The sequence below is a fragment of the Solea solea genome, chromosome 14, assembly GCF_958295425.1.
Source record: "Solea solea chromosome 14, fSolSol10.1, whole genome shotgun sequence".
NCBI lineage: Eukaryota > Metazoa > Chordata > Actinopteri > Pleuronectiformes > Soleidae > Solea > Solea solea.
In genome coordinates this window covers 18,888,142-18,898,832 of record NC_081147.1, presented here as the reverse complement: position 1 = coordinate 18,898,832, position 10,691 = coordinate 18,888,142, and the positions used below count along the sequence as shown (strand labels likewise).

The following is a 10,691-nucleotide window of genomic DNA, read 5'->3' as shown; positions in this document are numbered from 1 at the left end:
AATTAAATATACCGTTGGTAATTTTGACTCCACTTGAGATTATTTGTCACACGGCTGTGGCATTGTGTATTCCTCAGACAGGAAAGGTCAACACAAATGTAATGGAAGGTCTTATATAATGAGAGCAGAGTTTACTAGGTAAAGAAAAAAATATAATCGTTATATGACAAGCAGCATATTGCATTTAAAATCACAATTTTAATACATGTAACAATTGTTATGAGCGAGTGTTGCTTATATATACATATATGTATGTATATATACATCATTTACAGTATGTGATGATTAAGTACAGTAAATGTCATATACTTTTACTTAATTTATTAAATAAATAAATACATATATATATATTAATATTATTAAAAAATGTAACTTCTACTTAAGTCATTTTCTGGTAAGATACTTGTACTTTTACACAAGTATCCCTTTTAGGTACTTTATACAAGACTTTAAACACTAGGTGTAGTGTCCTTTTCTTGCCGTTGGTGGCAGTAAAGAGCGCAGAGAGTGATTGACGTGACAATGTTTACAAAAGCGAGGAAGCAACGAGCCAATCACAAACTAGGTCACCATATTGAATTGTTTTCTTCCCGAGTTTTGAGCTTCGCTTGTTGTCGTCACAGTTGTATTAGAGTTTAGCAAGATTTTAGTCGCTAAGTTAAAACTAGTAGATCTTTTTTAAACAATGAAGTTATCGGATATTAAAAAGTTAAAAGTGGCGGTGCTGCGTTCCAGACTCGAAGAAGTAGGTTTGGACAGTAGAGGACTGAAGGCTGAGCTGGTAGACAGACTATGGTCTAAACTACAACATGAGGTGCTGCCGGTGAGCTGTCCACCGACAACACCGACCGAACCGACCGAACCGACCGAGACAGTGGAGGACTGTGCCCCGTCATCAACAGACGCGGGTATCGCTGCACCATGTTATGTGCACAGCACCAGGGAGTTTACACACAGCGGTACCCAGACTGAGACCGACACCGGTGTGACTACAGTACAACACGGCACGGAGTTGCTGTCAGAGTCCGTAAACTGCTCCGTGACTGAGCGAATAGATGTGGACGAAGATTTGTCCCCAGAGGAGGAGGAGACGGGCAGAGGGAGAGCTTTCTACGAATTCAAAGAGGAGATACGATACAAGAGGTAAAACACAGGCAGCACAGAGGACAAGAGTCAGTAGGGATTGCTCCATAACACTCTTTGGTGGTTAAAAAACCCCCAAAAACCCTCATTAAAAGTTAGTCCCTATTCCCTCTTCTTAAACAGAGCCAAATCACCACAGCCTGCAGTGGACAGAGAGGAGACAGAGAGACAGGATGAAGATAAAGTCCGCCTAGATCCATGTGAGTCTTTAAACAACAACTGCCATCATTGTAGTGGGGAAACAAACCTCGTGTACTCAGAGAATTCAGACATTTGTCAAGGTAGACAAATTATAATAATTATTTTAAAAACCTCCTTCTGTTGTCACCACAGATAATAGTCACCTCCACTTTGAGGTCAGTTCTGATGGATCATGTGGACAGCCACGGTTCTGGGCTCAGTCCCCTTCACTTTGGTCAGGCTCGAGGCTCACCCATGGGGTGCTGCAGGGCAGGGTGGGCTTTGAGGTGAGGCTGGAGAAGATCTTGCCGACCACACAGCTGGACGATCAGGAGTTCACCGAGTCCTATGGTGTGAGAGTTGGCTGGTCGGTGGCGGACACCTCTCTGCTGCTGGGTAAGGATTAGCTCTGTCATCATTTCAGCCTCTTTCCTCGAGAAAGTGAGTTAATCAGAGTTTTCTTTTATTCATGTTAAAATGCCTTTAATAGTAACATGTTTCAATGTCCCTCTGTTTTTTCAATGTGTCTCACACCAGGTGAGGATGAGCTCTCCTTTGCTTATGACGGCAGCAGCAAGATAGTGTCAGGTGGAAAGAAGGAAGAGTTTGGAGAAAGGTTTTCAGTGGGGGATATCATTGGCTGTTACGCTGTGAGTTACACTTTCCTTCTAATTTTTTTCCGTCTATACAAAATCAGTAAACATAGCAAGTCATTTCTCAATCTTCTGTGTCTGTGTTTATACCCACAGTCTTTCTCCACAGACGGTGGTGTTCAGCTCTCTTTCCATAAGAACGGTCGTTTCATGGGAGTGGCCTTTTCCCTCAATGCCTCTGTGCTGCATGGTCGTCCTCTGTTCCCTCACGTTCTCTGTAAGAGCTGTTCAGTCAGGTTCCTCCTTGACCCCACAACTCCTCCCTGGTATCTGAGCCCTCCAGGTTTTACGCCGCTGGCCGCTCTTACTGCTGAGCAGAGGATACGCTCTACGCTGGCCCCTAATTCCAGAGCACAGTGTGAGGTGAGAGATGGGGGTTACAACTTTCTACAAAAAACATGTAAAATCAATTCAATAAAAGTGGACAACATGGGTGAAGCAGCTCTTATAAGATGCCCTCCCATCTTTAGCTGTGTCAGCTCATTCAGCCCTTGAATTTGAGGGAATTGGCCGTGGTCCTTTAAAATTCCGTGAATTTGATGAACCTGAACTGTCCCTTTTTAAGCAGTACAGTCCCTTTTATGTATCAGCCTTCATTTTCTTGTTCCTTTCTCCAGGTGCTGATGATGGTGGGGCTTCCTGGTTCTGGGAAGAGCCACTGGGCCAGGACTCACATGAAGCAGCATCCACAGAAACACTACAGGCTGCTGAGCACAGAGGGGCTGCTCGCATGCATGATTGTCAGTTACTCCATTCATGTTTGATATTCACACTCACAGATGATGTTTAACCTCTGACCAGCTGATCCTAATATGCATGCATGTGTGTGTGTAGAGTGGTGGACAGAGGGACAGCAGGTTACGGCAGGCCTCACAGTCTCTGACTGCTTTAATTGAGATGGCTGCTCAGACTCCTGGAAACTATATCTTGGACCAGGTACTGTAACTTTAACCCTTCACTTCTACACATGGGTCAGTTAAAGAGCCTGCTTAGTGACTTGACCTACTCACTTCTATAATTTTAATATAATTTAAATCACTTAGACCACACATTTTAGTGTTTTAATCATTTTTTTAGAGGTTGCTATGCCCTTGAATATGCTTTGAGATGTACCATTCGGACCAATCACTTCCACTTTGACATTTTCTCTGTCATTTTACCGTTTCCAGTGCAACATCTTCTTCTCGGCAAGACGTCACAAACTGCAGCTGTTCGCAGGCTTCAGGAGGCGGGTGCTGGTAGTTTTTCCATCTGCAGATGAGTGGAAGAGACGACTGTCCCTACACAAGATGAGTGAGGAAGAGCACATCCCACAAACGGCACTGCTCAAACTCCAAGGTGTGCACTGATCTGCAGCTGGAAGTCAGTTTCTATTACAAATGAACATTATTTTCTCGTCTGTTGCATTCTTTCTGTAGGAAGGGAGATGAATGACTCCCAGAGAAAGTGAGAACTCATTTTTCTTGGGTACTTCTTTAATTCTGCATTCCTACAAAGGATTAAAGGATCTTTTGTTAGATTATGTTTGGCTGCGTTTGACTGTCTGTCAGACTCGGATAGTAAATGATTCGTCATAGGGTGTAAACATTTTTGAAGGGGGGAGTGTTTGTGTTTTGTTTTTTTTTAGATTGGGTAATGTGTTGATAATGTGGGACGCTGGGTGGCATTGTCTTAGTTTTGTGCTTTCTTAAAGGCAGCAAGGCTCTTGTTCAGGCTTGTGTTTCGTCGGGAACTTTTGGTGGACTCTGCAAACCAGCCCACATTTGCAAAAAACATGTTCCATCACCCTACATTATCACCGGTGGCTGTTTCTCAATGCACAACGTAAGCAGAATCGAGCATGACAATGGCTACGTGGCAGATCTTATAGAGCTGCTTTGAGCTTTCCTTCCGTTAATTTGGCAAATTGTGTTTATCCATTAGTCCAGCACTCACCACCTGCTCCCGTCACCTTCTTCCTCTTGTCTACAGCTTACAGCTGACACACCCACTGATGACATAATGGTTCGCGAGAGAAAATCAATCATTTTTTGGTTCCAGCGGGAAAATACTTTATCAGGTTTCAAACCAATTTATTTTCGGTGTAAATATGCCATGAAATGGAACCCTTATTTGTGATTCCAGTGAGCTGCAGTCTTCCTGTGCAGCAGACTGACCTGATGGAGGAGCTGCAATATGTGGAGCTGCCTCAGGAACAGGCACAGATGCTCCTGCAGGAGTACAAATCCCGTGCATGCAGACTGCTGCCCCCCGTCCCCAAACAGGACAAGAAACACCCCAGAGTTCACAGGAAAAGACGCCACCCTCTTGGCCGTCCACCATCACACAGGATCCACAGGACTGGGATAAACGGTCAGCAGGAAAAACGAGGAACATTATTTTGTGACTTTTTTTTAAGATAACTTTTTTGATAACAGTCCTCTGAATGTTTTTTTTAGGGTGGAACAACATGTTGTCATGGACCCAGCACCCAAGATACGTGAGTATAACCCCAAACCAGCTCTGTCTTGTACACGTAAAAGGCTTATTCTAAGACTACAGAAACCAAAACCTTATTTTAAAATCAGTTAAAGCCTGATACAAAGCACATTCAATTTCGCCCTCCTAACTGTTACACAGTGGACTTTTAGAATGTGTGTTGTTGCTTTTGAATTTTACTATTATCAAATGAATCACAGTGAACAGTGAAAACAATGATGCATGTGAGCATAGCTGCTTTTTTTCCAGGCCGGTGCTTTTGATATGTTGACTAATCATGAGATATAAAAACCAGTTTGTGTGCAAATCACACATACAGTGAGCAGACTAGTTAATCTGTTCAGTATTATTTCATCTGCATCACTTAACTGGTTACCAGGCAAACCACTAAAAGTATTTCACATTTTATCTGCGAGATAATCACAATGTCCCTCTTTTGTGTCATTTACATTCCAGTGGAATGTGGCTTATCGGGACCAGAGCTACAACTACAACAGAGACTTTGGCTACGTTGGTTATGGAAATGACTGCTAGAGAAAAAAATCCTGCTATTATTGCTCAATCATCTGTGCAGACCAAGCAATGCTAGTCAGGGTTGTAGTATTTAAGAATGTAAATGATAAAAACCTGGTCACTTAAAAAAAAAATTTTTTTATTAGTTTTCACTGCACAAATAATTAAAAACATTACCTTTACACTGTTTTAATAGCACAATTGTCGAAAAAAATGTTTGTGTCAGGTTGTGTCTCAGTCTCCGTCGGGCTTCACAGTCTGATAAAGCAGCACTGCTCCTTTAGCTGAAGGACACAGCTCTGACCACAGAGGACGGCTCCTGTCCAGCTGCAACACCTCCTATTAACAACAGAGAGAACAAATCACATACTGCACATTTACTAAACCTGAATCGCAGCTTCCTGCGTCTTGCAACACTACACCCCATTTGTGTCCACTTACAAAAAGGAGGAATTTATTTATATATTAAAACATATAAAAATATATGTAATGAAAATAGCATTAACGAAAATTACCTGCCCCCCTTTCACATTATGTCAGTGCACATTACACAAATTATACATCTTTTATACAAAAAAAATTAAAAGTCCAAACAAATTATGGAAATGTAACCAAGGTAAAGCTAAATGATGTCATATTTATTGAAGATGTGAATCTGAATGACTGATTCACATCTGTGAGACCGTGATTCTGTGCTCCATCCAACTCTTCATTTTTTCTTTTTAAAGATCTCTGTTCTCCTTCCCCAGATTGTTAAGACTTTCTCTTTTTTCAAATTGATTCTGTAAGTTGCTTGGAAGAATTTTCTTGTGTGACTTACACATTATTTGCAGAATGTGGTGATCGACCAGATCAACAAAGTTCAGCAATTTCCATGAGATGACACGAGGGACATGAAACCTATATCTTTCATACTAATGAGTCTTATGGCTTTCTTCTGTGTTTTGTACCTTAAAGGGATACTTGAGTAAAAGTATCTAAGCAGAAAATGACTTCGGAGAAGTTGAAGTCACTTTTTATAATATTACTTAAGTAAAAGTCTTTTACTGTATCAAAAGTAATTTTCTGATATAAAATGTACTTAAGTTTTTGAAGTAAAAGTGTTTAAAAAAAAAAAAAGTAAGGTTTGAGCAATGGTAGCTCAGTGGTAGTGCAAGTTGTCTTTCAACTGAAAGGTTGAGGATTCAAATCCTGGCTCTGCAAGTCTATACTATACGTGTCCTTGAGCAAGACACTTAACCCTATGTTGAAGCGTGTGAATGGATATGAAAGACGTGTGAACATATTTTACTTTGTAACGCCGCTAATGATTTTTCCCTTTGTAGCAATAATCTGAGATTTCCACTTTAAATTCTCATCCCCCCCCCCAGCTCATTACTTGTGTAGTTCACTCACTGCTCTGCTGAGGAAGATGATGTCCGTGGACTCGTGCGCCTCTGCTCCCCCTTTCCAGTACAACTGTCTGACGTCTTCAGACGTCAGTGAGCAACTAAGGACACAAATTAGAAACATAATCTCCAATATTACACACAACCTTCATTTAATATTTGCTCATGTAACGGAAAAAACGGAACAGTAAAACTGGACTTTCAGGGGACTGTTGCAATTTGACCAATTTAAGGTCATGCTCCTCTAGTAACAGAAAACACGAGCTACACTTATTTAAATCAGAATTAACCACGAGTACCTGACGTAGAACTCAGCGCTTGGTCTTTCAGAGCTGGTGTGATTCAGAGCGACGCCCATCAGGACAGGCTGTCCGAGGCAGCTGAGAGGAACATTCACCTGGACATGCACAGAGGGAAGACGTGAGGGATTTACACGTCACACACTCTCAGTTTCCACTCAATTTCCTAATGTAAATACATGCATATAATAAAGTGGAAACTGATTTACAGTTTCTTTGCAATAACTCAACAACCTGCTCATTTTTTGATCGGTCAATAATCACAAGAAAACAAGAGCATCCGTCTGTGTTTTTTGAGATTCTCTTTTTTTTAATTATCTATTCTAATTACCTTTTCGAGATTTGAAATATTTTGATTCATTTGACCTCTTTTAACACTTTTGAACATAAACTTTTAATTTCTTTTACAGTCTTTTTTGCTGTGGATTTGATTTTTTTTTTTTTTTTATCTTTGCTGATGTTTTTAAAGCTGTTGTTTTTAACTGTTCTTGTGCGGCACCTTGATTATGCATTTGTGTAGGAACATTTCTCTTCAAATAAAACCACCTTGCCATAAAGCAGTGGTTCTCTATTATTTTCTGTCATGCCCCCCCTATAAGACAGAATTTTTTTCACGCCCCCACCTCCCCGATTTGATGATCTTGCCTACAGCAGCTATGACTACCGAAGTGTCCACAGACACAAACTCACCTCGTCTCTGATCTCAGCGCACACAGACGCAAACAGCTCTGAGACGACGGCCTCCGGCCTCCGCTGCATCATCACCATGCTGATCTCCTCACATCCTGCCTGACCTAGACTCTCACACACTGCCTGAATGGAGCAGAACGTGGAGAAATGAACACATGAAGCACAGAAGTGACATCCATTTTTTTTATATATATATATATACATATATATAATTCACTCCACCTTTGGCTCTGGGTGACCTCCGGGAATGTCCAGTAGTCCCCCCGCCTCTGCCACCCTCTGGCTCCTCCTGATCATCACCACCTGTCCGTCATTAGTACACAGGATGGCGCCCACACCCAGAGGTTGAGACAGCATCACCATGGGATCATTGAACTCTGCCTCTCCGCGCTGACGGAGCCCTGCCACTCGACAGGACCAGTTGGTTCCGAGGTAGTCCTTATAGCATGTAAGGCCGAGTCTCAGAGTGAGAAGAGGCCCATTCTCTGGATCATCTGTGTTTTTAGAGGAGTGTGAGGAAGCTTGGTCCAGTGTACCAACACTCTGATGGATGACACCTTCTACGCTTTCTGTTCCGTGTCTTAGGTCCAAACTCTTCTGAGCAGCATCCCCCGATCCCCACAAGCCCTCTCGTCTTTGGCAGTTTGGTAATTTATCTTCCTGATCTTCTACACGGTGTACTTCACATGAATGGGTGCAGGGCAGATGTTTGGGAGAAGTACAGCATGATGATGAGGTCAACTTAAAGGAGGTGAAGCAGAAAGAGTGAAGTCTGAATTTGGCCCCATTGAAGAGCCACGGCTCTCTGGACACCCGCTCCCTCCACACCTCTTCTATGTGATGCTCTACAGCATCATCTGTCTGCCTGTTATATCTGAAAAGAAAGTCAAGAAAACAGTCAAAAATAATTAAAGCTCCGCTGTGTAACCTTTGGTGATTTGTTGTTGAACAGAACCGATGTGACATTATTTTCTATGCCGCGTCCTTCATCTGAAATCAGGGACGAGCGGGGACAAGAGACATTAATCCTCAGTCAATCTGCTGAACGACTGTTTATGATGGGGGGGGCAGTAGATTTCACTTCTGAAACTTTTTATTGGGAGCTGAAATACAACCCCCTAGTGGTTGGGAGAAAATGCACAAATAAAAATGAGACATGGCTCCTACAACTGTATATATGCTATTTCACACTTTCCTTATGATCCCTTCAGTTGGTTTCAGATGTGAGGCATTGATTTACATTCTTACCGTTCAGAAAGTTCCACTTGCACTCGTGACTCCAGCAGCCCCCTCCAGGCTGCACAGTGCAGCAGCACAGACACTTCAGGGTCCGTCATGTCTTCATCTCCCCCTGTGGATGATCACACACACATCACAGCATATGCAGCGTTAATTAAGGTCCCTGAGTGAGTGAGAAAGTTAAAGCGTGACCTTTGACCCATTTTGACTGACACATTATGTGTTTACATATTTTATTCGGTCACCACTTTAATTTGGAACGTTTTTGCCAGGAAAAGTCTAGACAGGTTAACTTTTAAAACGACATTTTAAACAATTTTACTTTAACTTGAGTACATTTTTAGACCAGTACTTTTACTTGTACCTGAGCAGAATATTATCAAAATAGTGGTACTTTTACTTGAGTAGAATAATTCAGTACTCTAATACTATAATGTAGTCAGTACTGGGCAAAAGTATTTTAAGCCACCATTTGTTCTACTAATTAAATTATTTAGTGTGGGCTACTATTACACTTGAATAGTGTAAGTGTGTTTGTCTATTTGAAAACAAATAGCTTCTGTGAAAAAGGTCTATTACGCACGTGTTGTGTGAGTTAAACTCTTGAGCTCATATATAAGACCAACTTTTAGTCACATCCATGTAGAAACAACAAAGCTGGAGGTGACCTGAGACTTTTGCACAGTACTGTAAATGACAACCAAGGGGATATTCATTTAAAAAAAAAAAAACCTGTATCCCTTTAAAAGCAGTTATTTGCTGTGTGCAGAAGGTGTGACATGACCACTCCCTCTCAAAGGTTACTTTTCCACAAACCTCACTGACACAACCTTTTCAGGCTTTAATGAGACAAAGAACATGTTTTAGTTACAAACAGAGGACTCTGCTCACTCCTCCCTTTCCCCCAATGTTTGTCGGAGAACTGCTGTATGTGAGGAAGAGAAGGATGATGAGAGAGCAAAAGGATCTTATTGGGAATAAATCTGCCTCCTGTAAAAATAGATCAATATTTTCTCAGGTGGTACTTATTTCAAAAAGTTTGAGAACTACTGGTCTAATGTAACAAGCTGGACAAAACAGCAAAGAATGATTATAATAAATATAACTAAGGCTGCAACTCATCTTTCATAATCGATTCATCTGTCGATTATTTTCTCAATTAATCGAGTACTTGTTTGGTCAAAAAAATGTAAAAAATGATTCAGTTTTAATGATTTCTTTGTTAAATGGAGAAAATATTCACGTTTAACATGATTTTTTGTGTGAGAAAAATAATAGCTGACGATTAACTTAGTAATCGAGTAATAAGCTCAGCCCTTATAATAACATAACATATAAAGTGCTATTTTAATGTATTCATTTATCATTCAGCTTTTTCACCAATTTACCGTCTTTTTGTGAGATTTTAATCTTATTTGAACTGTTCCACGTGCACGTTACAATTTTTTGACAACTTTTAATGGATCCTGGAGTTGACACAGAAACAGCAGATTCTCATCATGTTACAGATAAATGTCCTCAGTCGTCAGTGACGTGCAGTGTTGCTGCATCATAACGAACTCACAGATTAAATGTTATTGTCTCTCTTACCTTCCTGCGAGAACAGCTTCACTGCGTCTTCACTGTGCTGATGTCAACTATACTGAATGGGAAGTAGCTAAAGGCAGCCGGAAAAGTCGACAGAACACAGTAGAGTGGTTAACACAAGCGTGTTATCCACTCCACTCGTGGAGTGTTAGACTGTACCTTTGCGTCTATTTGACTGCATGTCTTCGGCTGTATTTACATGAAAACTGGTTGATGAGTTTAAACGTTAAAAGCAGCTCAATGAACGCCTTCCTTTTTTTCACAGAACACATACAGGAAGGAAAGTCTGCTGTCACTCAGGCATGAGTTGACCTCGTCTGCCCTCTAGTGGAAAAACATATTAATCCTCCAGATTCTCTTTTATACAGTTGTGGAATTAACAAATAGACGGATGATGTGAAATCTCACATAATGTCAAAATAAAAGTGTTTATTCTGATATGGAACAATAAATAGTTTTTATTCAAAATCAGTGAAAACATTCAAAACACATGAGACGAGCTCGAGGCGCGCGTGGAGGCG

At 41.1% G+C, this 10,691-nt stretch overlaps 2 protein-coding genes across 3 annotated transcripts; one reads left to right on the top strand and one right to left on the bottom strand.

Moving 5' to 3' along the window:
- The first annotated feature begins 575 nt into the window (after positions 1–575).
- On the top strand, positions 576–6,428 carry si:ch211-107m4.1 (heterogeneous nuclear ribonucleoprotein U-like protein 2). 2 transcript variants are annotated; one of them, XM_058650376.1, is made up of 11 exons: positions 576–1,143; positions 1,267–1,343; positions 1,477–1,719; positions 1,861–1,973; positions 2,073–2,339; positions 2,594–2,716; positions 2,811–2,912; positions 3,146–3,314; positions 4,101–4,328; positions 4,415–4,455; positions 6,338–6,428. In XM_058650376.1, the coding sequence occupies exons 1-11, from the start codon at positions 686–688 to the stop codon at positions 6,371–6,373; spliced, it is 1,857 nt and encodes a 618-aa protein (XP_058506359.1). In that variant the 5' UTR covers positions 576–685; the 3' UTR covers positions 6,374–6,428. The 2 variants fall into 2 exon arrangements, with proteins under 2 accessions (XP_058506359.1, XP_058506358.1); XM_058650375.1 differs by lacking the exon at positions 6,338–6,428 and adding an exon at positions 4,911–5,112.
- On the bottom strand, positions 5,125–10,448 carry nudt22 (nudix (nucleoside diphosphate linked moiety X)-type motif 22). Its single transcript, XM_058650377.1, has 7 exons — positions 10,174–10,448; positions 8,593–8,695; positions 7,567–8,218; positions 7,345–7,467; positions 6,655–6,752; positions 6,363–6,456; positions 5,125–5,306 (listed from the first exon to the last, which is right to left on the bottom strand). Exons 2-7 carry the CDS (start codon positions 8,679–8,681, stop codon positions 5,202–5,204), a joined length of 1,161 nt encoding a protein of 386 aa, XP_058506360.1. The 5' UTR covers positions 8,682–8,695; positions 10,174–10,448; the 3' UTR covers positions 5,125–5,201.
- Between the last annotated feature and the right edge of the window lie 243 nt (positions 10,449–10,691).

Excerpts from the sequence above, each read along its gene's own strand:
- si:ch211-107m4.1 (XM_058650375.1), top strand. The coding sequence starts at position 686 with ATGAAGTTATCGGATATTAAAAAGTTAAAAGTGGCGGTGCTGCGTTCC. Across the intron at positions 1,720-1,860 it reads GGACACCTCTCTGCTGCTGG|GTGAGGATGAGCTCTCCTTT; the intron begins GTAAGGATTAGC and ends GTCTCACACCAG. Across the intron at positions 3,315-4,100 it reads GGCACTGCTCAAACTCCAAG|TGAGCTGCAGTCTTCCTGTG; the intron begins GTGTGCACTGAT and ends TTGTGATTCCAG.
- nudt22 (XM_058650377.1), bottom strand. The coding sequence starts at position 8,681 with ATGACGGACCCTGAAGTGTCTGTGCTGCTGCACTGTGCAGCCTGGAGG. Across the intron at positions 8,219-8,592 it reads CAAGTGGAACTTTCTGAACG|ATATAACAGGCAGACAGATG; the intron begins GTAAGAATGTAA and ends CTTTCTTTTCAG. Across the intron at positions 6,457-6,654 it reads AGCGCTGAGTTCTACGTCAG|TTGCTCACTGACGTCTGAAG; the intron begins GTACTCGTGGTT and ends TTGTGTCCTTAG.